This window comes from Diceros bicornis, chromosome X (genome assembly GCF_020826845.1).
Source record: "Diceros bicornis minor isolate mBicDic1 chromosome X, mDicBic1.mat.cur, whole genome shotgun sequence".
NCBI classification, from domain to species: Eukaryota; Metazoa; Chordata; class Mammalia; order Perissodactyla; family Rhinocerotidae; genus Diceros; species Diceros bicornis.
The window spans coordinates 42,410,925-42,437,987 of record NC_080781.1 but is presented as its reverse complement, the minus strand read 5'-3'; the positions used below and the strand labels follow the sequence as shown (position 1 = coordinate 42,437,987).

The following is a 27,063-nucleotide window of genomic DNA, read 5'->3' as shown; positions in this document are numbered from 1 at the left end:
AATATTGACTATTTCAATTAATAAATTTAATATATCTCTCCATTTATTTAGGTCTTCTTTAATCACTTGATAATTTTTTCCCATGGAGATCTTGCACATATGTTAGATCTATTCCTATGTACTTCAAATTTCAGATACTGTTGGGAAATTATATCATTTTTCTTATTATAGTTTCTGACTGTTTGGTGCTGGTATATATTTTGTACAAACATTTTTTAAAAATCAGTGCTTTTTCGGTTGCCAGGCTCTGGCCCACAAATGTCCCATCTTCGCCCCCGATCAACCTCCCATCCGACCCTGTTATGGCCCCACCCTGTGACCTTAATCCCTCCAAAGCTGGGGGAAGAGAGGGGGGCTGTGTGCAGATGGCTCTTCAACCTCGAAAGGAGGATGTCGGCATCTGAAGGCGGGAAAGGTGAGAGCAGCCTTCCACCCCTACAGACCCTTGGAGCAAGCCTGGGCTCTGCTCCACCCTCAGCCCCTCTGACCTGCCCACCACCCACTGGGACCCCACGCTGGAGAGCCTCTGGGGGACCAGAACCACATCACCCTGTTCCCATTCCAGCCAGCCTCAAACACAGCCTTACCACTACCGGAGCCTGACCCAGACACTGTCCACTGTGGCCTCCCAGCCCCACCCTCAGCCTTAGTTCCCAACTGAAACACAACCCCAATCCTGGCCCCAAGCCCTATCCTAGTGCCCACCCCAACTCCAACTCCAAATCCAGCCCCAAGCTTAATCCTAACACAAACCTTACCAACCAGAGGGCAAACCCCTGTTAGAGCCCAAACCCCAACGTAGATACAGACCTTACCGTGAGCTCTCAGGTCACCTAACCTCAACCCCAACCCCTGGATGTCAGTACTCTTAGTGAGTGGGTCTCTGACTTTCCAGAAAGAGCACAGATCCATTTTTAAGGACCGAAAAAATAAATAAGTAGAGATAGAACACACACTTGATGGTGGTAGTAGTTCATGAGGGCTTGGAGACACAGACTGCCTGGGTTTGACTCCCAATTCAGCCTCTTCATCAAATCACTTAAACTCTTTGCATCAATTTCCTCACCTGCAAAATGGGAATAATACCATGTGCCAGACATTCTTCTGAATGCTGAATTCATTTAATCCTCACAACAGCTATAATGTAGGTACTCCTCATCCCATAATACAGATAGGGAAATTGAGGCTCAGAGAGCTTACCTAATTTGCTCAAGGCCACACACAGCCACCAAGTGGTAGAGTCAGTATTTAAACTCAGTTTGTTTCCTCCAAAGCTGGGGATCTTAACCAGGGTAACCTACTGGCCCTGGAGGCTGAAACAAGGCCATGGGAATGGCCTTAGCTGAAAACCCCAATGCAAAACTCAAATCCCACCCAAACTCAACTTCAACCCTAACCTTGATCCTAATTCTAATCCCAGCTCATTCAAATACCAAGTCCTAACCCTAAATCATATCTCAAGCACACTCCACTCCCACCTGTATTTAAACCCAACCCAAAATCCACCGCTCAAATTTAACCCTAAAATTGCCTCCAGCTATAAACTTAATCCTACCCCATGCCAATTTAAACTCTACCCTCAAGTCTAACACAAACCCTACTTCACTTGGAAATATAATTTCACCCTCACTTCCCTATAAACTCTCATTCTACCCCCAATCAATTCCAGTACCAACCCTTACCCCCCAATCCTTAACTCAGGTACCCTCAACTCTCCCTAATTTTACGTGCTCTTCTCTCCTCTCAGACAGAGAGATGGGATCAGGTAGAAGGCAGCCATGATTGCCCCAATACCCTGTCCCTCCCTGACTCAGTTTCTCCACACAGACACCACCCCAGAGCCCAGTCCAGCCAATGGGGCAGGCCTTGGTCCTGAATGGGGGCTGTGCCCTGAGCCTCCAGCATCAGGGGGTGAAACTGGCGGGGCATCGGATCTGGGGACCCCTAAGCGAAGGACTCAGCACAGTAAGCACAAGACAGTGGCAGTGGCCAGTGCCCAGCGGTCACCCCGGGCGCTCTTCTGCCTCACCCTGGCAAACCCCCTGCGGCGGTCCTGCATCAGCATTGTGGAGTGGAAGCATCCTGGAAGGCAAGGGCAGGGTTCCGGGGTGATGGTCACCAGGGTACCAAGAGTCAAGGTTTGGGTCAGGGCTGGACTGGAGGAAGGGTGAGGTCACCAGGGATCAAGGGTCAAGATCTGGATTCAAGGGGGAGTTGAGAAAGGTGAAGGTTACCAGGGAGGATCAAGAGTCAAGGACTAAATCACAACAAGAGCTGAGGATGGCTAAGGTTTCCAGTGGGGTCAAAGTCAAGGCCTTGGTCAGGGCAAGGGTTAGGAATGTCAGAGCTGGTCACTTTGGGGTCAAGGGTCAACATTGGGTGAGGAGGGCCCCAAGAGAATGTGGAGGTTCTGAGACTACTCTGCCTGGGTCCTTGACTGTGTCCACCTGAGGCCCTTCGACATCCTCATCCTGCTGACCATCTTTGCCAACTGCGTGGCCCTGGGAGTCTACATCCCCTTCCCAGAAGATGACTCCAACACTGCCAACCACAACCTGGTGAGGCTCGCCCAGCCCCGCCCTGCTCCCAGCCAGGCCCTGCCCCTCTCTGACCCAGATGACCCTCTCCTGCCCAGCCCCACCCTCGGTCCGACTATACCCCATTCGCCTGGCCCCCACCCCCGTCAAACCCCACTGCCAAATAACTTCCTGATCTCCCGCCCTGCCCCCGGCTCCACCCCCAGGAGCAGGTGGAGTATGTATTCCTGGTGATTTTCACTGTGGAGACTGTGCTCAAGATCGTGGCCTACGGGCTGGTGCTCCATCCCAGCGCCTACATCCGCAATGGCTGGAACCTACTCGACTTCATCATCGTCGTGGTCGGGTGCGTTTCTGCGGGAAACATCCCCACACCCTAGTTCAACATCTCACCCCGGGTCTGCTGAATTCAGGGCTCAGGGAAGCAACCGCTTCAGACTGCCCCCATTGGGCAGCCAGAATCAGGAATATTAACATATTTTAAACCTATTTGCATTTCCAGTTACAGGGACTTGTGCTTTTCCAAGGAGAAGGGAGGGGTGGAGGAGGGGGCCCCAAGGCCTGATCCCCGCCTCCTCGTCCCGTGCTCCCCCATCAGGCTGTTCAGTGTGCTGCTAGAGCAGGGCCCCGGACGGCCGGGGGACGCTCCGCATACCGGGGGGAAGCCTGGGGGCTTCGATGTGAAGGCGTTGCGGGCGTTTCGGGTGCTGCGGCCACTGAGGCTGGTGTCTGGAGTCCCAAGTGAGTGGCACGGCCCCTGGGATTGGAGGTGGGGGAGGGAAGTGGGAGGGGGGGTGAGATGACCCCGCCCCTACTTCGCTCGCCCCTCGCTCCCCACAGGCCTGCACATAGTGCTTAATTCCATCATGAAGGCGCTGGTGCCGCTGCTGCACATTGCACTGCTCGTGCTCTTCGTCATCATCATTTATGCCATCATCGGACTTGAGCTGTTCCTTGGACGCATGCACAAGACGTGCTACTTCCTGGGATCTGGTCAGTCATCCCACCCCTCCAGGGACAGGACACTCTCCCTCCATTGGCTCCTAGGCCCCACCCTGTTCTCAAGGAAGCCCACTCAAATTCACAGGACTCTGCCCCCAGGTTCAGGCTCCACCCCCGGATAAACAAGCCCTACCCCTATATTCAAGCTCTGCCCTCCATCCCGGGCTACAATCGCCCCCCTTGCTAATAGCTCCGCCCTATCACGAGACTCCACCCACAGGCCAAGGCCCTGCTGGGCGCTTAAGACTCCGTCCTCCAGGACTGGCCCCATATACTCCGGCCCTTCATCCAGACCCCAGCCCAAGCCTTGCCCCCACCCTTTTTTCAAGAGACCCTCTCAAATTCACAAGACTCCACCCCCAGAATCGTGCTTCACTGCTCTTTACAAGACTCTGCTCCGAGATTTACAGTCCCACTCCCCTGATCCCTGTGGCTGGGACTCAGCTTCCCAGTGGTTCAGAATCACGACCCAACAGAGTCAGGGACTAAGGGATGCCCTTGATTTAGAAAAATCTAGAACCCTGAGTCGAACTTTCCAGGTGGGCGGGGCTCCAGGGTGGCAGCGACTGTGGGTGGGTGTGTTTCGGAGCCCAGAGCTCCAGTCTTCCCGCAGACATGGAAGCGGAGGACGACCCATCGCCCTGTGCGTCTTCGGGCGCGGGGCGTGCCTGCACACTGAACCAGACTGAGTGCCGTGGGCGCTGGGCAGGGCCCAATGGAGGCATCACCAACTTCGACAACTTCTTCTTTGCCATGCTGACGGTCTTCCAGTGTGTCACCATGGAAGGCTGGACTGATGTCCTCTACTGGGTGAGGTGGACGGCGGGCACACAGTGAGGTGGCTACACCTGCCTTTCCTCCCTGAGCTCAGATGGGAATGTCTGCGTACCCTGAGAGATGCATTCCCTCTCTCTCCCCAGATGCAGGATGCCATGGGGTATGAGCTTCCCTGGCTATATTTCGTGAGTCTTGTCATCTTTGGATCCTTTTTCGTCCTCAACCTTGTACTCGGCGTCTTGAGTGGGTGAGGAGCTTAGACACCCACCTCATCCTGCCCCTCAGGCCTGTCCCTTTTTTGTTGTTTCTGGCAAACTCCTAGGCATCCTTCAAAACCCATCTGAAATACCCTTTCATTCATTCAATCAACACTAAGCGTCTACCAAGGCACCATTTTAGGAATGGAACAAGAGACAAAAATCCCTGCCTTCCTGGATACAACATTCTGATGGGGAGAGACAGACAATAGCAACATACAGAATAAATAAGTGTATGTGTGTGTGTACATACACATGCACACACATATATATGTAGTGTTTTATGGAATATGTTCTATGGAAAGAAAGGAAGGATAAAGATAGGAATGGCAAGATCTTGCAGTTATAAATAGGGACAGTCAGGACTGGCCTCCTTGAGAAGGTGTTAACTGAGTAAAAATGTGAAAGAGATGAGGGAGTGAGCCATGTGGATATCTGAGGAAAAAGTGTTCCAAGGAAAAGGAACAGCCAGTGCAAAGGCTCCAAAGCTAGAATGTGCTTGGCATATTCAAAGAACAGCAGGGAGGCCAGTGCAGCTGGAATGATGCAGACGAGGGAGCCAGGGTGGTTCCCCCACCTAGCCCTCTATCCTCCTCCCTCAGGGAGTTCTCCAAGGAGAGGGAGAAGGCAAAAGCCAGAGGGGACTTCCAGAAGCTGCGGGAGAAGCAGCAGTTGGAGGAGGACCTGCGGGGCTACCTGGACTGGATCACACAGGCGGAGGAGCTGGACATCGAAGACCCCTCAGCTGATGGTTCTGTGGTTGAAGAGGGCCTGGCCGGCCATCGTAGGCAACCCCAGTCTGGCCCATTCCCCGCTCCCTGCATGCCTCAGATGTGGGCTGCTCTCCTGAGACCCAGCCCCAACCTGCAACAACTCTAGGCCCAGCCCCCAGTTATGGCCTAGAACATAGAACCCAGACCCAGACTCAGATACCCTTCCTGGACTGTACCCAGAACAAAGACTCCAAATAACGCTCCCCACACACCCTAACCTGCCCCAGGCCATGCTCCCCAACTGTCCTCCCTGTCCATGCAGGGCCACAACTGGCAGAGCTGACCAATAGCAGACGAGGACGTCTGCGCTGGTTCAGTCACTCCACCCGCTCCACACACTCCACCAGCAGCCACGGTGGGTCCAGCCAGGTGGAGGAGGGAGGCGGGATGGGTAGGCAGAGGAGAAAAGCCAAGGGTGGAACTCTGGGGTCTTCATGCACTGACCTCTATTCCCACCCTGTCCACAGCCAGCCTCCCAGCCAGCGATACCGGCTCGATGGCAGAGACCCCAGGCAATGAGGAAGAGGAGGAGGGGGCTCTGGCCAGCTGTACACTTTGCCTGTAAGGACTCCCAGCCCTTGACCCCTGACCCAGTGCAGAACCCAGTCCAGAGCCTGACTCCAGTCCTGACTTTAGCCTCAAACTTTGACTTCAGCCACTGACCTCCGACCCCAGCCACTGACTGCCCTTCAGCCCCTTTTGACGCCAACCTCCCATCCCTCTCTTTTCCAGAAACAAGATCATGAAAACCAGGGTCTGGTGAGTTGGGAAAATTATGTGACACCTGGACCCCATGATTTTGTGAGCCCCACCTCCAAGGCCCCCATGACCGCTGGGCTCCCCCACCTGAGCCCCCCAAGGCAGGCTTAGGTAGGCAATCTCAGCCAGTGGGCTCCCCCTTCGCCCCCTAGTCGCCGCCTCCGCCGAGCCAACCGGGGCCTACGGGTGCGCTGCCGGCGGGCTGTCAAGTCCAACGCCTGCTACTGGGCCGTGCTGCTGCTCGTCTTCCTCAACACGCTGACCATCGCCTCAGAGCACCACGGGCAGCCCATATGGCTCACCCAGACCCAGGGTGCGCCCCTCGGCCTGCCAGCCCTTTTCCCCAGCCCCCAATTCCCTCCACCCCTGAAGCCCAAATCCAAGATCTCTAGGGTGCCTCAGACCCCCAGACACTGCCTTCCCACCCAAATAAATGCAGAAGCCTTAGCCTGTCCCATCCCACCTTGTAGCTTATGCTTCTGTAGTGCTCGTTGTGTGCGTCAAGCTGTTCTCAGCGCTTTACGCGTACTAACTCAACTTCTCTTCACCTCAACTTTCTGTGAATTAAGTACTAAAGCACAGAGTACTGAGCACCAAGGTACTGAAGAGTTAAGTGACTAATCCCAGGACTCAGCTAGTGAGTGGCAAACCCAGGCAGCCTGATTCCAGAGCCCAGGCTCTTAACACCACACTGTCTGGACAAGTTAACCCCCTCATGCCTCAATTTCCCCATCTACAAGATGGTGGTAGTAATAGTATCCACTTCATGGGGTGGTTGGGAAGATTAAATGAGTTAAAGTGAAAAGTGCTTATAACATTGCCTGGCCCAAATAACGCTAACACTTGATAAGTGTTAGCTCCTAATATTATTCATTTTAACCTTAACCCCAACCTGAATTCTGAGCACACTTCTAACCCCAACCCTCAAACCAGCCCCAGTCCCAACTAAACTCCAGACTCTAACTCTACCATTGAATTGGAGTTCTTCTGGACTCAGAGGCTGACTGAGGCCCCCACACCAACTCTGTCCCTCACCCCAGCTCCAAGCCCCTCAAAACCTCGCCCACTCTGACCTACAAGCTCACTCTAATCCCTAACACTAACCCCACCATCAGCCTGTGCCTGGTGCAATACCAGCTACCCCAGACCGCCCCATAGTCCCTACCTCCTCACATGTCACCACAGAAACTGGCTAGCCCAATCACCCCTACCCCTCTCCCCACAGAGTATGCCAACAAAGTGTTGCTTTGTCTGTTCACGGTGGAGATGCTTCTCAAGTTGTACGGTCTGGGCCCCTCTACCTACTTCTCCTCCTTCTTCAACCGCTTTGACTGCTTCGTGGTTTGTGGGGGCATCTTGGAGACCACTCTGGTGGAGGTGGGCGCCATGCAGCCCCTGGGCATCTCGGTGCTCCGATGTGTGCGCCTCCTCAGGATCTTTAAGGTCACCAGGTGTGTGTGTGGGGGGGCGACTGGGACCCCAAACACAGCCCCAACAGCCCACATCCCAGCTTCAATTATAGCTTAATCTGTATCACCTTTCATTTAGCAAATATCCATTGAATGCCTACTGTGTGCCAGGCACCCTCCCAGGCCCTAGGGAAACACCAAGGAATCAAAGCAGACACAAGTTCCTGCCTTCATGGAGATTAAAGTCCATTGGGGAGGATGTCTACTCCATTTCCATTCCCTTCCTCAACCTCAACCCCATCTTTGAACTCAACTCCATACTCATCCCCAACCCAAACCCCATCCCCAACCCCCAGTCATTACACCATCTCTAACCTCAACCCCCAACCACTCATCATCCACAAGCTCATTTACAGCCCCAACACCCAATCCCAAGCCCAACCCCATCTCCAATCTCATCCCTAACTTGCAGCCCCATCCCCATCACTAACCACAACCCCTACATCCCTAACTCCTAACCATTAGCCTATCTCCAACCACAACCCCATTCCCAGCCTCAGCCCCAGCCCCAGTCACATCCCCATCCCTTCCTCTATTCCAACCTTCAACCACAACCTTATCCCCAATTCAGTCATCTACAACTCCCAATATTCCCCAATCCCTAACTCCAAACCCAGTCCCAGTCCCAATCTGAAACTCAATTCTAGCTTCACCAACTTCTATATAACCTCTATCCTAACCTCATCTCCCATTACACCCCTGATGCCAACCCTAACCCCAAACTCAACCTTCCCCTCATTTCTTATTCTCACCTCACCCCAACTCCAAAATCACTTCCAACCCTGACACCAAAGCTCATTTTAACCCAGCCTGCCCCGTTGCATCCCAACCTGGAGCCCTGCCCTGGCTCCTGACTCACCACTGGACATGTCAACCCTGCCCTCTCCATCTCTGCTGCAGGCACTGGGCATCTCTGAGCAATTTGGTGGCGTCCCTACTCAATTCAATGAAATCCATCGCATCCTTGCTGCTTCTCCTCTTCCTCTTTATCATCATCTTCTCCCTGCTTGGCATGCAGCTGTTTGGGGGCAAGTTCAACTTTGACCAGACCCACACCAAGCGAAGCACCTTTGACACCTTCCCTCAGGCCCTCCTCACTGTCTTTCAGGTGGGGCCTGGATATCACGGGATGAGTGGGTTGAGAGGACCCTAGGGTAGGGGGAGAGTCCCCAGAGCTTCACCGTGACCTCCCACCTCCAGATCCTGACGGGCGAGGACTGGAACGTGGTCATGTATGACGGTATCATGGCCTACGGTGGCCCTTTCTTCCCAGGGATGCTGGTGTGCGTCTATTTCATCATCCTCTTCATCTGTGGCAACTGTATCCTCAGAGCCTTGGGGGGCTAGATGGTGGCAGGGTGGGGAGTGGATAGGGGGACCTAAGTGGTCCACAGGCAGGCTGCTTCTCCATCCTTTGCAGCCTGAGCTCACCCCAGACATCCTGTTAAACGTGTTTCTCGCCATTGCTGTGGACAATCTAGCCAGCGGAGATACAGGCTCTGAAAAGCACAAGGGCAGGTAAGATCTGGCTCTGCCCTCAAGACAATATCTCCCTGGAATGCCTGACTGGGAGCCCTCACACACATCCCATGCCACCAGAGATGCCTCGGTCACCCTAGCAATCCCTAGCCCCAGATCCAACCTGCCAGTCTTCATTCACTTGACATGCGTTTGTTGAGCACCTACTTTGCACCAGGCCCTGTTCTAGACACTGAGGAGACAGCAGGGGTCAAGATAGACATTCTAGTTGGGGAAGGCAAGCAAAACACAAACAAATGAATATATAATTAATTTAACTAACATATGCTAATGATATGTAATGAAGAAAAAGAAAGAATAAAAGAATCGAAAGAAATGAAGATTGCTATTCGGGTGAGGGTCATCAAGGAAGGCATCTACCAGGGGGTGACAGTTGAACAGAGACCTGAATGAAGTGGGGGAGTGAGCCATGCAAATATCTGGGGGAAGAGTATTCAAGGCAAGGGGACAGCAAATGTAAAAGTCCTGAGGTGATAATATTCTTAGCACATTCAAAAAAACACCATGGAGACACCATGGAGTGGAGTGAGCAAGGAGAAGAGTGGTAGGAGGTGAGCTCAAATGGGCAGAATAAGGGGCCAGATTGAGGCAGGCATTCTGGGCCACAGTGAGGACTTTGGTCTTCGCTCTGAGTGAGTGGAAGCCATGGGAGGGGTGTGAGCAGAGAAAGGATGTGCCAGACTTAGGATTTAACAGGGTCCCCCTGGCTACTGTGGGAAGAACAGACAGTGGAGACGAGGGCAGAAGCAGGGAGGTTCTAAGAAAAGTCTGTTCTGACTGCAATGCCCTCCTCAGCCTTGCTCATCTGCCGCAATCCTTAGCAATCACTCCCCATTTCCTCACACAGGGAGAAGAGCACTGAGGAGAACCCCCCACAGGAGAATGGAGAGTTGGTGAGTTAGAAGCCTGGGGACTGTCTACATCTCCCACTACCACCAATACCTGTCTGTGTGTGTTTGTCTTTAACCTCCATCCTCTATTAATTCCTTCATTATTGCATCCCTTCCATGCCTCCCCTGTGTCCATCCCCTGGTGTCTCCCCCGCCATCGATGACCCCCATCTTCCTGTCCCCAGGTGCCTGGTGGAGAGAATGAGGAAGAGGAGGGTGCAAACAATGAAGGAGCAGGTAAGTGGGCAGGGCCAGGTGGAGGAGGTGTGGGACCTTAGGGACAGCACCCAGGCAGAGCCCTTGACCCCTGAGACCCTCTTCTCTGGGGAGCAGCCTTTCCTGAAATCATCTTGAAAATAATGGGCTTGGTGTGTGGCCAGCAACATTTGGGATGTTGCGATTAAGGAAGAGAAACACGTTTTGTTTTACTGCAGAACTTCTCAGAGCCTTTATTATAAGACGGTGTGTATATAATGGAGAGGATGGTGATATTCATTCAACACGCATTTCCTGAGCTCCTATTCTGTCCCAGGCACTGTTCTAGAAGTGCCGGGGACACAACAGTGAACAAACAGACTAAAAGCCCTTCCCTGAGGAGCCGACATTCTAGCAGGGAGATGGGAAGAATATACTGTGTGACAGGAACTGTTATAAATGCTTTACATACACTTTCTCAATTAATGCTCTCTCTTTTGATCTTCTTCTGGTGCCAGACATGGAGGAAGAGGAGGAGGAGGAGGAGGAAGAGGAACAGGAGGAAGGGGGTGCAGGGCGTGTGGAACTCCTGCAGGAAGTTGTACCCAAGGAGAAGGTGGTACCCATCCCTGAGGGCAGTGCCTTCTTTTGCCTCAGCCAAACCAACTCGTGAGTGCTGGGAGTGGGCGGGGGCCAAGGCAGGAGGGGCTGGGGCAGGTGGAGGGCCAGGGAGCAGCCAAGACTACCGGGTGCATGGCCTGATGCAACAGGGCCTGAGCTGTATCCCTCGGACTCCCCCAATCAACTCTGTGGTGCTGGGTTCTGACTGTGGCCCATTCCCTACTCCCCAGGCTGAGGAAGGCCTGCCATGCCCTCATCCACCATCATGTCTTCACCAATCTTATCCTGGTGTTCATCATCCTCAGCAGTGTGTCCCTGGCCGCTGAGGACCCCATCCGAGCCCACTCCTTCCGCAACCATGTGAGCCTTTGGCTGGTGGCTGGGGACTGGGGGGACACTCCCAGGGGTGTCCTACTGGGCACAAGCCCAGGCCAGGGTGGAAAGAGGGAGAAGAGCCCTGGCTGGGCAGAGAGAGAGGAGTAATAATGGCAGTTGCTGCAGGGCCAGCCTTTCCTGTGTATGCACCACACTTGAGGAAGCGCCATGGAGGGCAGCAGGATTTGAGGAGGAAACTGCGCTCAGAGAAGTTGGGCAGGCTGAGGGCAGCCACGTAGCTGGGTAGAGGCAGACAAGCCCAGATTTGAACCCTAGTCTTCCTGATGGCCAAGCCTTGTGGCTTGTAGAGAAGTCCTTGATGGTGATGAAAGAGGGAGACAGAGAGAGAGGGAGGGAAGAAGAAGGGAAGGAGGGACAGCAAAACTTACAGAGAGGTACACATGCATGTGCACACACACACACACACACCCAGGATCCCCTTCCGCCATGACTCAGTGGCTCCCCCTCTTTCTCGCCCTCCAGATTCTGGGGTACTTTGATTATGCTTTCACCTCCATTTTCACTGTGGAGATTCTGCTAAAGGTGACTAATGGGCCCCCAGTCGTTCCTCCAGTTGCCCCAACCCACTCCCCACCCACCCTCACAGCCCACCTCCCCTGTTTTCATCCCCAGCTCCCCTCTCTATCCCCAGATCTGGGGTCTAGACTGATGTCCTCCTACCCCTCAGATGACGGTGTTTGGGGCCTTCCTGCACCGTGGCTCCTTCTGCCGTAACTGGTTCAATCTGTTGGATCTGCTGGTGGTCAGCGTGTCCCTCATCTCCTTTGGCATCCAGTGAGTGACCCTCTGCCCACCCCATTCCTCCCAGAGCCAAAACCAGGCCCAGGCCAGGGCCTGAGAACTGCCTCCTCCCCAGCTCCAGCGCCATCTCGGTGGTAAAGATTCTGAGAGTACTCCGAGTACTGCGTCCCCTCCGAGCCATCAACAGGGCCAAGGGACTCAAGGTAACCCCACTCTTCCCCACCCAAGCCCACAGGACCCCAGCCCTGTCCCGCCCCTGGGGCCAGGATCACCAATCAGACTGACCGTTTGTGCTGATGCTTGACCACACAGCCCGGACCCGACATGTAACCACATGTCCTTGGCCACTGGCCATGTGGCCTGATCCATGTTCCTTACAAATGACGACATATCCCTTACCAATGGCCACTTTTCTCTGGTCCGAGTCCCTGACACGTGGCCCCATATCCCTGCCTGGCAAACAGTTATTCCTGGCTGGTGCCCACACATCCCTGGCCCCTATCACGGCCCCTTGACCACATGTCCCTGACCACACATCCCTGACCCACGACCACATGTCCCCAGCCCAAGTCCCTGAGCTCCATCCACACCCAGAGTCCCTGCCCCATGGCCGCCCTGGCCTGTGGTGTCCATTAACCATATTCGTGGGTTCCCACAGCATGTGGTGCAGTGTGTGTTCGTGGCCATCCGGACCATTGGGAATATCATGATCGTGACCACACTCCTGCAATTCATGTTTGCCTGCATTGGCGTGCAGCTCTTCAAGGTGGGAGGAAACACTGGAGGGAGGCCCAGGCATGAGTCAAAGTCGGGGGTAAAGGGTCAACCCGCTTAACAAATAGCCTTCCTGCAGGGGAAATTCTACAGTTGCACTGATGAGGCCAAACACACCCCCCAGGAATGCAAGTAAGTGCCTGAGACCCTGCCCTCCACGGAGCGCAGGACCCCTCCCAAAGGCCATAGAGACCCCTAATTCTCACCAAGGCCCCTAAAACCCCAGAGCTTCCTCCCAAGAACTGCAGAGAAGCCCCAGATTTTATCAGGGCCCCCAAGATGCCCAGAACTCCCCAAGGCCCCAAGATTCACCCCCGGAAATCTCCCAAGAACTGCAAAGGCCCTCAGATCTCACCAAACCCTAAGAGGCCCCCGAGTACCTCTCCAACACCCCTCTCCACATCCCCCAGAGCTGCCTACATTCCACTCCGGATCCCCCAGCAATCCCCAACCCCCTCCTCACCGCCCACTGCTCAGTACCTGTTTTCATCTTGAGACTCCTGTGGAGGGTAGTGGTTAAAAGTGTGGGCTTTGAAGTCAGACACTCCTGGTTCAAATCCATCTCATGAGACTTGGGTACATTTCTTAACCTTGCCTAGTCCCATTTTCCTCAACAGAAAAATAGGAATTAAAAAAAGTGTGGCTGGAGGCCGGCCCGGTGGTGTAGTGATTAAGTTCACGTGTTCCACTTCGGCGGCCCAGGGTTCACTGGTTCAGATCCTGGGCGCGGTCCTGCTCACCGCTCATCAAGCCATGCTGAGGTGGCATCCCACATAGAAGAGCTCCAACTCAACGACTATGCTACACAACTATGTACTGGGGCTTTTTGGGGAGAAAAAAGAAAAAAGAGGAAGATTGGCAACAGATGTCAGCGCAGGGCCAATCTTCCTCAAAAAAAAAAAAAAAGAAGTGTGGCTAGGGGCCGGCCTGATGACTTAGTGGTTAAGTTCTTGCGCTCCGCTTTGGTGGCCCAGGGTTCGCGGGTTCAGATCCCAGGGACGGACCTACGCACCACTTATCAAGCCATGCTGTGGCAGGCGTTCCACGTATAAAGTAGGGGAAGATGGGCACAGATGTTAGCCCAGGGCCAGTCTTCCTCAGCAAAGATAGGATTGGCAACAGATGTCAGCTCAGGGCTAGTCTTCCTCACAAAAAAAAGTGTGACTCACACAAAGTTGCTCTGAGGAGTAAACAAGTTACTACATGGAGAGTGTACTACAATGTAAAGGTACTACATGAAAGCCTAGCATAGTGCCTGGCATACACTTAGTGCTGATAATTGTTGGCCATTATTAGTATTACTTTTTCCTGGGTGGCAATGATAATGGTGATGATAGCTAATATACATGGTACCAACTATGTGCCAGACGCGATTCTCATTGACTGACTTAATTAATCCATGTAACAAGCCAGGAAATAGGTTCTGTTATTACCCTTATTTCCTAGATGGGGAAAACTGAAGCACAGAGAGATTAAATGCCCAAGTCACCCAACCAATAAGTGGAGGGGTAGGATTTGAACCCTGGCTATCCAGCTCCACCACTATGCCCTGCTGCCTCCATGCTGGAGGCAGTCCCAGTCCCCTTTCCACAGCTCCCCACCCCTCTTCACCCACCCAGCCTGTCTGCAACATCCACAGGGGCTCCTTCCTGGTCTACCCCGATGGAGATGTGTCACGGCCCCTGGTCCAGGAACGGCTCTGGGTCAACAGCGATTTCAACTTTGACAATGTCCTTTCAGCCATGATGGCCCTGTTCACCGTCTCTACCTTCGAAGGCTGGCCTGCGTGAGGGGCAGGGCCCCAGGAATGGGCAGGGGACTGGGCAGGAGTCTCTAGGGGATTAGCTTGGGATCTCCTGGGGATGGGCGGGAGGGTATCCTGGGATGTGATAAAGGTCTCTTGAGACTGAATAGAGTTTTCTGAGGACTGGTGGGCATATCAGAGGACTGGGTGGGGGGTCTCCCAGAAGTTAGATAGGGGTGCTTTGGGGACCTGGGGGATCTCCAAGTATTGGGTAGAGGTCTCTGAGGGACTAAGTGGAAGTCAAGAGAGGACTGGGTAGAATTTAGCGGAGACCAGGTAGAGTTCTGGGGGGACTGGGCAGGAGTCTCAGAGGAGATGGAGCTGGAGATTCAGGGGTTTCCAGAGAGCTGCACAAGTCTTTGGGGTACTAGTTGAAGATCTTCGGGGAGGATGGAGCAAGGAATTCAAGTTGATGGGACAGGAGATTTAGAGATCTTTGGGGGCTTGTAGGAGAGTTCTGGGGAGCTGCATGGGGATCTCCAGGTAGCTGGAGAAGGGGATTTGGGAGTCTGTTGGAACTTAAGGGATTTGGTGGTCTTGGAGAGCCTGGATGGGGATTCTTTGGAGAGCTGTATGGTGATCTCTGGGTCTCCGGAGGGCTGGGACAGGGGATTTGGGGGTCTTGGATGGCCTGGTGGGAGTCTCTTGAGGTATGTATGGAGGTCTCAGGTGATTAGGTCAGGGGATTTGAGGGTCTTTGAGATGCCAAGCAGGAGATTCTGAAGTGTCTTGTGATAAGGTGTTTGGGGGCAGGTCTGAGGGGGCTGGGATATCCCTTCACCTGTCCCCACCTGCTCCCCAGGCTACTATACAAGGCCATCGATGCACATGCAGAGGACAAGGGCCCCATCTATAATTACCGCGTGGAGATCTCAGTGTTCTTCATTGTCTACATCATCATCATTGCATTCTTCATGATGAACATCTTTGTAGGCTTTGTCATCATCACCTTCCGTGCCCAGGGCGAGCAGGAGTACCAAAACTGTGAGCTGGACAAGAATCAGGTGACCTCTGACTCCAATCCATGGTAACCCCCCACATCCTTGCCTTGGGACCCCACTTCTCACTCATGCCCTACACCCATATGCAGCGCCAGTGTGTGGAGTACGCCCTCAAAGCCCAGCCACTCCGTCGCTACATCCCCAAGAACCCACATCAGTATCGTGTGTGGGCCACTGTGAACTCTGCTGCCTTCGAGTATCTCATGTTCCTGCTCATCCTGCTCAACACAGTCGCTCTAGCCATGCAGGTCTGAGATTCCCACTCTAATCTCTTCCAGACACCTGACCCTTTTCTGTCCACACAATCCCTTGGGAAGCATTAGGAATTATTTAGGTTGCAAGTAGCAACCCCCCCCCTCGACTGACAGGGACTTAAGCTATAAAGATATTTGCCAGGATTTCTTCAAATCTAAGGCCAATAATTGTAAGTTGCATCCTGATTTCAAAGATGTAAGAATGTGAAAAAAATGGCATATGGCAACTGCAAGTTGCCATTGATGGTGAAATGCACCCCAATTTTAGAGATTCTAAAATGAGAAAAGATGGGCATCCTGGAGTCAATGAAATATGGCAGTTACCTCACATAACAGGAAGTGTAGACGTAGGCTGTTTGCTCATTGCTCATCAGGGACCCAGGCTCTATCTTTCTGCTTCAATATTCTTGGCTAATTGGCTTTTGTTCTCATGATTGTTGCTTCATGGTCACAAGATGGCTGCCACAGCTCCAGGCATCAAAACCACATTCATCGTTCATAAATAGAAGATAAAAACAACAACAAACAAACACATAGAGAAAGAGATTGGATTGGTGGTTACCAGAGGGGAAGTGGGGAGGGAGGAGGGTGAAAGGAGTGATTAGGCACATGTGTATGGTGATGGATTGTAATTAGTCTTTGGGTGGTGGACATGATGTAATCTACACAGAAATTGAAATATAATGATGTATACCCAAAATTTATATAATGTTACAAACCAGTGTTACTGCAATTAAAACACACACACATTCAAGGCAGGAAAAAGAAAGGAAGGTTGCACCAGGGGGCTCTCCTCATCTGAGCTTTTTATTGGAAAGCAAAAATATTTTCCACAGAAGCCACTCAGACAGCAGTAGGTTTATGTTTCTGTCTCATTAGTCAGAACTAGCTGCAAGGAAAACTAGGAGATCAAGAGCTGGGATTTCCAATAAGCAAAATGGGAAGCAGACAGTGTGCGAGGTTTGGCCGACCCTTAGTGCTACCACATCCCCAGACTCACCTCAGTCCAAGCCAGAGAATATTTGGTTGGGAGTGGCGGGGGCAAGGGGGTATTCTCTGCCTTAAGCTCTGTCCCACATCTGATTTCCTCCCCCAGCACTATGAGCAGACTGCTCCCTTCAACTACGCCATGGACATCCTCAACATGGTCTTCACTGGCCTCTTCACTGTTGAGATGGTGCTCAAAATCATCGCCTTCAAACCCAAGGTGCCCCCGAGCCCTAGACCCACCCCCAGTGGGTTAATTCCTTGAGGCGGAGCTCATTGCAGAGCTTTCAGGGGGGCAGAAGCCAGGGAGTCATGAGACTAGGGAGTCTGAGGGATCCAGATGCAGGCCCATCATGTGGTCCAAGCCAGACCCTGCCTCCTCAATGCCCCCTACCACTACTGGCCCCCTACCCTAGCTTGCTAGCTCTGAGAAGACAGGGCACTGCTTTCCTTCTGCCTACAGCATTACTTTACCGACGCCTGGAACACGTTTGATGCTCTTATTGTTGTGGGCAGCATAGTGGACATTGCCGTCACTGAAGTCAACGTGAGGACTGGCCTCTCCACTAACCCACTCTCCCCCTACCAACCTTCCCCCACCTCAACCCCAGGGCATTCTTTCACATGGCTGGATGGCTCCCACTCACATCCACCCTGGTCCTGGAGACTCAGTACTCCTCATTCTAGCTCTATCTCTTCTGAGTCCCTCTTGGGTTCAGCCAAAGTCCCTCTCCACCAGCTTCCTTATTCCATTTGCAACTCTTCCTCTGGCTCCAGCACCTCCTAAAATGACTCTCCTGTTATTTCTATTATTTCCTTCATTGGCTTTACATCCTTCTCCATTGGCTCCATCATCTCCACCAACTCCTGCTTTGGCTCCATCATCTCTTCTGACTCCTTCGTTGGCTCCATTTCCTCCACTGACTCCATTGTCTCCGACACTGGGCCTTTCGTGGCTCTGTCATCACCACTGACTGCACTGTTGGCTCCATCATCTCCTCCACTGGGTACTACATGGTTCTGTCACCTCGACTGACAACGCTGCTGCTTCCATATCTCCATCACTGGCTTCTCCATTGGGTCCTCCATCGGTTCTCTCGTCTCCATTAACTCCACGAAACCACTGGCTCCATCACTTTCTCCATTGGCTCCAATATCTCTCCTCTATCATCTGCTGAACCCTCTCTTTTCCCTTCTACCCTCATTACCAACTTTTCCCACAACCATCTTGATCCACTACCACATAACCATCCCCATTGTCCCTTGCATAATGACTCTACCATCCATTATCTCCTATATCTGCTCCATCATTTATCCCCTTGTTCACTTGGGCCTGTGATCTCATCATCTCCTCTGTTACATCTGTCTTGGCCATACCTCCCTCCAGAATGGTGGCCACCTTGGCGAGGTAGCTCCCACCTCACAACAGGGATTCTCTGCTTATTTCCACACCCACCCTCCTTTCCTTTTTTCCTGAGCGTCCTTAGAAATGCTCCCTGACCACCCTGGGGCCTGAGTTCTGAGGAATTTGGGGGCTGGGAGGGCCACGGCATGAGACAGAAAGGTGGTTGGGGCAAATGTAGACTGAGCATACCCACCGCACTCCCAACCCCAGAGCTCTGAGGACAGTTCTCGCATTTCCATCACCTTCTTTCGCCTCTTCCGAGTCATGCGGCTGGTCAAGCTTCTCAGTAAGGGTGAAGGGATCCGCACATTGCTCTGGACATTCATCAAGTCCTTCCAGGTAACTCCCCCTCCCTTTGACTACCTGTTGTCCCCACCTCACACCTCTCAGCTTGCCCTTTTACCACTCCCAGAACTACATCTCCCAGCATGCCACACTTATCTGCAATTTACCATTTCCAGTTTTCTCTCTTTTCTAGGCCCTCAATTCCCAACATGCCTTGGCCTTACTGACCTTACTCTATTGTATTTAATACTGTGTCCACATTTGGGAGACACTGGTAGTCATAAGCACTTTGGGGAGGGACCACATCTCTCAGTAGGCCCAGGCTTGAGGCAGCAGTGCTTTCTGGGGATTATAGTTCTCTGCCTGGATCTGAGTATCTGTCCTCCTCTCCACCCCCATAGGCCTTGCCCTATGTGGCTCTTCTCATCGCGATGATATTCTTCATTTATGCAGTCATTGGGATGCAGGCAAGTGGGGAGCCTAGGGAGCATCCCTCAGGAACTCCTCTGCTGAGGGGGATTAGGTAGGAATAGCCCCACAGTAGAGGTGGTGGGTGGAAAAACAGACAGACAAGCTGGATAACCCTGAGTCAGTCCACACATCTGTGAAATGGGATCAGCAATGCCTGCTCGTCAGGGTTGTGAGGATCCTTTGGGTATTAGGAGTTGTGAAATGGGTGGGAACCTATGGGAGCACGGGTTCACCCCTCTGACACAGCCTCTGTGTGTCCCAGATGTTCGGCAAGGTGGCTCTTCAGGATGGCACACAGATCAACCGAAACAACAACTTCCAGACCTTTCCACAGGCTGTGCTGCTTCTGTTCAGGTGACATCTACCCCCTTCCCTGCCACTTCGGTCCCCCACACGCCTTCGGGTGCGCACACACCCTCTCTGGGCCTCAGGCTGCCTGAGCTGTGGAAATAACAGGGTAGTATGAGGCTCCATATTGCCTGAGACCTTTTCTGGCTGTGATCTGAAGAGCCTTTTAGAATATTCTAGCCTCAGACATCCTTTTCCTGGCTGTAAGATGTATCCCCTTCTGAGGCCTCAGTGCCTCATCTGTAAAATGCAAACATGACTGTCATCAACGTGGCCACACCAGCTTTTAAAAATATTGAAATGCTATCTGTGCCAGATGTAGCTCCTGGCAAGAAGCGGATCATCTCCTCACCCCTCCAGCCCCCACAACACCACTTGCTATGACTTCATAGCCTCCTCTCCAGGATGGCACCCATGTGTGATCCTCAGGTGTGCCACTGGTGAGGCATGGCAGGAGATAATGCTTGCCAGCCTTCCCGGAAGTCGCTGTGACCCTGAGTCTGACTTCAGCCCTGGCGAGGAGTTTACCTGTGGCAGCAATTTTGCCATCGCCTATTTTATCAGCTTCTTCATGCTCTGTGCCTTCCTGGTGAGGATCATTTACCCACAACCACCACCACTGACATGGGGGCTGGCCCTGAGGGGTTCGGGGATGAGGTGGGTAGCCCAGATCTTCAGAGTGGGTGAAAGGGCTGGCTTGGCAACAAGGTCAACCCAGGGGCTCACAACCCAGTGACCATATAAGCTTACCTCAGCCTCCCACCAACCCCCTACACCTTGCTTTGCCCTTCATCTAACCACCCCACCCCCACTCACTGGCCCACAGATCATAAATCTCTTTGTGGCTGTGATCATGGACAACTTTGATTATCTAACCAGAGATTGGTCCATCCTGGGCCCCCATCACCTCGATGAATTCAAGAGGATCTGGTCTGAATATGACCCTGGGGCCAAGTATGCCCTCTAACCCCATACCTGGGATCCCAGGAGCCAGTGCACTGCCCCACACAGTCCTTCAGCCCCCAAACCTCTGACCAATGCCTCTCATTACCCAGTCAGTAGATGCCCCAAGGTTCCCACTGCCCCTGTCCTCTGCCTCCCTCCACCCCAACTGCCCTGGCAGGCTCTGGGGTGTTGGTGGGAGGAGGTAGTGATGAGCTGGTGGGGCCTTGAGAAAGGGCTAGAGGGGGTTTCTCCAATCCAGTGGTGCCTCCCACCCACCCCCACCTGCCCCAGGGGCCACATCAAGCACCTGGATGTTGTTGCCCTGCTGAGACGCATCCAGCCCCCACTGGGATTCGGGAAGCTGTGCCCACACCGAGTGGCCTGTAAGGTCTGTGCACCTGCCCACCCTACCCCCTGCCTCTGAGAGGGCTGTCCACCACACAACAGGGATGGGCAGGGACCCTGCCTTGGGTGGGGAGCGAGTGTTTGGTTGCATCCTGCAAGGTTTCTGCCCCTGGGCATTCGTGCCTGCATCCCTGGTATTAGCTCAAAGTGGGTTCCATGTCCCTGGTGTGCACAGAGACTTGTGGCGATGAATATGCCCCTCAACTCAGATGGGACGGTGACATTCAACGCCACACTCTTTGCCCTGGTTCGGACATCCCTGAAGATCAAGACAGAAGGTGTGTGGGAGGGATGGGGAAGGGGCAGGAGTGGGAGTGTCCCTGGGGAGGGTACAGGGAGCAAACTCTTTGAGTCACGGACCCCACTCCTAGCTCTGAATCTCAAAATGGGTGACTTTGGCTTCTCCAGGCCTGTTTTCCCATATGTTCAATGGGGGCGGTGTGTGGCTGCCATAGAAGCTTGTGAAGCCCCCTCCAACGGTGAGGGAATGGCTGTGAAGGGCTCGTCCTATTGGTTCATGGCCCACATCCTCTCCCGATGCAGGGAACCTGGAGCAAGCCAATCAGGAGCTGCGGATTGTCATCAAAAAGATCTGGAAGCGGATGAAGCAGAAGCTGCTAGATGAGGTCATCCCCCCTGCTGACGGTGAGCCAGCCCCACCCCAATTCCTTGAGCCCGCCTCTGAATGTCAGATGATTGCTCTCATCACCACAAAACCAGCACTGGCTGAAGGGGAGGGGCAAAGGGGAGTCCATTCCGTGGGTAGGGTGGGGGAAACAGAAGACCCCTGTGTGACCTTGCCTCCTCTCACTTGCCCCCAGAGGAAGAGGTCACCGTGGGCAAGTTCTACGCCACATTTCTGATCCAGGACTATTTCCGCAAATTCCGGCGGAGGAAAGAAAAGGGGCTACTAGGGACTGAGGCCCCCCCAAGCACTTCCTCTGCCCTTCAGGTCTTCAGAGTGGGGCCTGGGGTGGGTGGGGATATTTGGGAGCACTGTGGCTGAGGCTGACCACCCTCTTAATCTCATGGAACCCATGTCACAGATGAGGAAACTGAGGCCCCAGGACCCACAGAGGGTCAGGGGTGGCTGAGGAGCCCCTTCCCCCACCCCCGGCTCCTGCATGGGAAGCAGGCTTGTGGATGGGGGCATTTAGACACTGAGCTGTCCTGCTTCCTTATTTTTCCACCCCTCCCAGGCTGGTCTGAGGAGCCTACAGGACTTGGGTCCTGAGATCAGGCAGGCCCTCACCTGTGATACAGATGAGGAGGAGGAGGAAGAGGGACAGGAGGGAGAGGAGGAGGAAGATGAGAAGGACTCACAAATGTACAAAGTAAGGACAACAAGTTTTCACTCCCCAAGGAACTCTTGATTGTAAAATACTCCCTCAGTCCCCTGAAGGACTTCGACATTGCCTCTGGGGAGAAGCCCTCCTACAATAGACAAATGTTTATTTGGTACCTACCATCCACCATTGGAAGGCAAGACTCAGAATCAGCCCCTGGGGAGCTCATTGGAGACACGCTATATGACCAAATGTCTTAGATATAACATGGATGCAACACTCAGTCCTGTGACTCCCACAGGCCGCGATGGGCTCCCAGCCCCCATCTCGCCGGAGCTCCATAATTTCTGTGTCTCTGCCTGCTGGGGACAGACTTCCAGATTCACTCTCCCTTGAGCCCAGTGATGACGATGCAGGGGCTCCCAACTCCAGACAGTCCAGTGTGCCCCAGGCTGGACCCCACACTCACAGGTATGGTCAAGGGTCTGGGGGAAGACTGTGAAGGAAGGCAGGGACTAGCCACAGCATTGGGGTAATTCAGGGGGCATAGGAGGAGGGCCTAAGAGGGCTTCTGAGTGGAAATTTGGGAAGGATGTTGGGGATTCAAGGGCTCAGGTAGGAATAGAGGATAATAAGAAATTCATGTGAGAAAGGTAATGCAAAGGTTCAAGGCAAAAAGCACATGATGTGGAAGTAAATGGATTTAAGTTCAAATCCTGGCTCTGCTATTTGCTAAGCGACCTTGGGCTAGTCACTTACTTTCTGTGATCCTCAATTCCCTTGCCTGTGAAAGGGCGATGATAATGACACCTTACCACCCGGGGATGATGGAAGGATGAAATGAGGTCACACCTAGCTTTTACAGCCTCCTCCTCACCCCCCCATCACACCCCCAGTTCTTATGTTGAAGCTGTCTCTTCAACAGACCAACTTTGATTTTTTTGAAATGTTAGGTCCTCCCAATGAGAAAATTGACAAATTTAATTTTCTTCTATTAAAAGAAAGGCCAGGCCCGGTGGCGCAAGTGGTTAACTGCGCATGCTCCGCTGCGGCGGCCCGGGGTTCACTGGTTCGGATCCCGGGCGGGCACCGACGCACCGCTTGTTAAGCCATGCTGTGGCGGCGTCCCACATAAAGTAGAGGAAGATGGGCATGGATGTTAGCCTAGGGCCAGTCTTCCTCAGCAAAAAAGAGGAGGATTGGCATTGGATGTTAGCTCAGGGCTGGTCCTCCTCACAAAAAAAAAAAAAAAAAAAAAGGCCAGGGCCGGCCCCGTGGCTTAGCGGTTAAGTGCGCGCGCTCTGCTACTGGCGGCCTGGGTTCGGATCCCAGGCATGCACCGACGCACCGCTTCTCCGGCCATGCTGAGGCTGCATCCCACATACAGCAACTAGGAGGATGTGCAACTATGACATGCAACTATCTACTGGGGCTTTGGGGGAAAAAAAAAAAGGAGGAGGATTGGCAATAGATGTTAGCTCAGGGCCGGTCTTCCTCAGCAAAAAGAGGAGGATTAGCATAGATGTTAGCTCAGGGCTGATCTTCCTCACAAAAATAAATAAAAACAAAAAAACAAAAAAAAAGGCCATATCCACTTTAAAAGGATGACAGCAGAAATTTCCCCAATAAAAGAAAAAAATAAAAGCCCAGTGTTTCTGTAGGAGATGGGGCATGGAACAAGAGAGAACCAGCAGCCCAGGGCCACATATTGGGGGGATCTGGTCTGCCTAACTTGCCTTACTTTCCCCAGCAGAGGCTCTGGGGTTCTCATTTTCACCATTCCGGAAGAAGAAAGTTCTCAGCCCAAGGAAACCAAAGGCCAGGAGAAGCAAGATGAGGAAGAGGAAGTCCCCAGCCAGTACTCTGGCCACGACACGTAGGATGAGCCCATGAGCCATGTGCGGGAGGGCAGAACTGATGGCACCCCATCGCTCATGCCCGGGCCTGAGCTCACCCCAGCCCTCCCTCCCGCACAGGCTCTCCTACCTAGATGAACAGGCGGAGACTCCCCCGCGCCCCATCCTTTTGCCACCTCACAGACCCCAGAGATATGTGGATGGGCACCACGTACCACGCCGCCGTCTGCTGCCCCCCACGCCTGCAGGTGAGAGTGGGTTGGGTCCTAGGGGCCCCCAAGGGTAGAGAGCTGGGAAGCACTGACATTCCTCTTTGCCCCCCGTGTTCTCCCCACCCCCAGGTCGGAAGCCATCCTTCACCATCCAGTGTCTGCGGCGCCAGGGCAGTTGTGAAGATTTACCTATCCCAGGCACCTATCATCGTGGGCGCAACTCAGGGCCCAGCAGGGTGCAGGTGAGGTGAGGGAGGGGGCGGGGCAGCCTAGGCTGAATTTATCAAACATACTACATGTCAGGCCCTTCTGAAGAACGGGGCACATATGAATTCACACAATCCTCACTGTACCTGTGAGGGGGGTACTGTTATTAGCTCGAGTTTACAGATGAGGAAACTGAGGCCCAGTGAGGCTTACCCAAGATCACACAGCTAGGAAGTGGCAGAGTTGAGATTTAAGCCCAGTCTTCTATGCTCTTAAATAAACTCAAGTCTGATTTACACACATTCAGTTCAACTCCAGTTGTGTTTGAGGGGTAAGAGGTAGGCACAGGAGTGAGTCCTAGACCCTCACACCCCACCGATAAATCACTGCATCCATGATGTTTACTCTGGTCCAGGGTTCCTGGGCAACCCCTCCTCAGCGGGGGCGGCTCCTATATGCCCCACTGTTATTGGTGGAGGAGGGCGCAGCGGGGGAGGGATACCTCGGCAAATCCAGTGGTCCACTGCGCACCATCACCTGTCTGCACGTGCCTGGAACCCACTCGGACTCCAGCCATGGCAAAAGGGGCAGTGCCGACAGCCTGGTGGAGGCTGTGAGTCCTGAAGGGGTGTGGGCAAGAGGGATGCGGAAGAAGGGGAGGAGGTGGGAGCTTGGGAAGGAGGGACAAGGGGTCCCCAGTCTTGTGCATGTAGTGATCCCTTTGCTTTGCGACTCCTGCTCAGCATGATGTGTGCACCACCGGCCCCCCGCTAATTTGCCTGCGTGTCCTCATGGGTACATCATTTATTCACACTGACCTCTCTGTGCATGCTGCTTCGTCTCCATGCTGTGCCCTCTGTCAACACTGATCCCATCTGTGCCCCCAGGTGCTCATCTCCGAGGGCCTGGGCCTCTTTGCCCGAGACCCGCGTTTCGTGGCCCTGGCCAAGCAAGAGATTGCGGATGCGTGTCGTTTGACACTGGATGAGATGGACAGTGCCGCCAGTGACTTGCTGGCACAGGGGACAAGCTCACTTTATAGTGATGAGGAGTCCATCCTCTCCCGCTTTGATGAGGAGGACCTGGGAGATGAGATGGCCTGCGTCCATGCCCTCTGAATTCCCACCTCTCCCCAACTGCTCAATAAACCTCCTGCCCTCCCTTCCCCAGAGGAAGACAGGCACGGACCACACCTCTGGATTTCGGTGTCTTTGCACTGAGGGTCTGGGGCTGCCTGGAGGCCCCCATCTATCCATCCCCTGTTTCAGCCCTGAGCCACTGCCCACACGTGGGTATTTCCAGAAACCAGGACAGCCAGGCCTGATTACAGTATTCAGCGTCAGGGAAGGAGGAAGGAGGAGGAGGAAGAGACAGCAGCCAAAAAAAGCTGGAGACAGAGTGGAGGTGGGGGGCAAGGGGAGGGCACTGGACAGAGATGGATAAAAGAGGAGAGAGAGGATGTGTGAGGGCTTGGATGAGGAGTAGGGGAAAGTCAGAGATTCCACACGGAGTCAGTCAGGTCAGACTAAAGAAGGACAGATGGATGGGAACGAAAGGATAAGGAAACCCAGAGGAGAGTCCTACCAATAGAAAGGCCTAGAGGTTGGAATTGGCCTGGTATGTGATGCATCTTAGGCAGAGGGGTCCTCTGATAGCATCAAGAATTTCAGGGAGGCTAAATTGGGATCACCCTGTCTCCCACCTTCTGCCTGAGAAAAAGAAAATCTAAATCCACTGGTAGAAGACATGAGTGACAGCAAACAGTGAGGCTTCTAGCCTGGGGGAACCCACTCAGGGCCCACCTGGCTCTCCTGAGACCACTTAAGAGTACCTCACCCCCCTTGCACACAGATCCAGGGCTCCTCTTTCTGCTTCGTGCCCTACCCTTGGGGTCTCATTCATTCAGTGAAGGTTTATCAGGCATTTACTTCATGCCAGGTTCTGTTCTGGGTTTCTCTCAGAGCAAACTGATCTGGCTTAGACATGCGACAGGACTTGTCCAAAGTGGTAGTCGGCCCCACTACAAAGGAATTGGAGGCAGTGATGGCAGTGGTGTGGGATGGGGCCACCACTGGGGAGAGTCTGACTTAGGGTCTCCTCCCACCTCTCAGAGCAGGGGTTTCTCATATAATTTGTGTCAATTGAGCAAGGACTGAAATCTGAGAGAAGCCAGAATTGGAGACTAGGACTCAGAATATGGAGTTGCAGTAGGCCTTGAAAGAAAAGCTTGAAGTGGTTGGGCTAGTATATTATGGGAAAAGCAAGTCATGGGCAGCACATAGAGAGTGAAGGGAGACAGCTGATGGATGAGGTGGGAGAGGCCACCTGAAGCCAGATGAGGCACACCCTTGAATGTCAGGCCCCAAACCCTGGGATTTTTTCCCAAAAGCAGTGGTGAGCCATGGGAGGGATTTGAGCAGGGTAGTGACATAGTTAACTCTGCATTTTAAATAGATGCTCTGACAGCTGTGCTGAAAACAGAAGGGAGGGGGAAGAAACTGGAGATGCTAAAATTGGCAGGAACGATGGTCGCCTTAGCCAGGGGAGGTGGCAGAGGACATGGTGAGAAGTGAGTGGATTCCAGAGATGTGTAGGAGGTAAAACGAACCATTTATTTGGCCCCGTGCTAAGTGCATTACAGTGATTATCTTGTTTAATCAGTGCAACAACCCTATAGGTACCATTTTAAATTATCTTACATGTCCAAAGCCATACAGGAATAAATATTAAAGGTGGAATTCAAATTCAAACAATTGAATGCCAAAATCCATGCTCTTACTCCAATAAGGCAATAACTGGGAAGTATCCATTACACATATGTGTGAATTTGAGTGTGTGTATGTGTGCGTGTGTTTTTAAAAAATGGA

General features: G+C 53.1%; 1 protein-coding gene across 1 annotated transcript; it reads left to right on the top strand.

Moving 5' to 3' along the window:
• The first annotated feature begins 390 nt into the window (after positions 1–390).
• Positions 391–25,509, top strand: CACNA1F (calcium voltage-gated channel subunit alpha1 F). Its single transcript, XM_058535067.1, has 47 exons — positions 391–415; positions 1,828–2,077; positions 2,453–2,558; positions 2,744–2,883; positions 3,136–3,278; positions 3,378–3,530; positions 4,153–4,349; positions 4,460–4,563; positions 5,176–5,324; positions 5,609–5,701; positions 5,814–5,907; positions 6,079–6,105; positions 6,258–6,418; positions 7,331–7,556; positions 8,475–8,682; positions 8,775–8,895; positions 9,011–9,092; positions 9,961–10,006; positions 10,189–10,240; positions 10,717–10,867; positions 11,050–11,179; positions 11,678–11,737; positions 11,883–11,989; positions 12,072–12,159; positions 12,615–12,722; positions 12,810–12,862; positions 14,370–14,516; positions 15,337–15,538; positions 15,625–15,783; positions 16,886–16,996; positions 17,240–17,323; positions 18,392–18,520; positions 18,868–18,933; positions 19,200–19,291; positions 19,715–19,874; positions 20,112–20,239; positions 20,522–20,618; positions 20,811–20,913; positions 21,179–21,280; positions 21,457–21,587; positions 21,835–21,969; positions 22,223–22,392; positions 23,672–23,797; positions 23,898–24,025; positions 24,119–24,231; positions 24,612–24,809; positions 25,084–25,509. Exons 1-47 carry the CDS (start codon positions 391–393, stop codon positions 25,312–25,314), a joined length of 5,886 nt encoding a protein of 1,961 aa, XP_058391050.1. The 3' UTR covers positions 25,315–25,509.
• The last annotated feature ends 1,554 nt before the right edge of the window (positions 25,510–27,063 follow it).

What these genes read in the sequence shown, in the direction of transcription:
- CACNA1F (XM_058535067.1), top strand. Translation starts at nt 391, where the DNA reads ATGTCGGCATCTGAAGGCGGGAAAG. An exon ending in ATGGCTCACCCAGACCCAGG is followed by an intron (nt 6,419 to 7,330) that starts GTGCGCCCCTCG and finishes CTCTCCCCACAG; the next exon opens with AGTATGCCAACAAAGTGTTG. An exon ending in AGGATCTTTAAGGTCACCAG is followed by an intron (nt 7,557 to 8,474) that starts GTGTGTGTGTGG and finishes TCTCTGCTGCAG; the next exon opens with GCACTGGGCATCTCTGAGCA.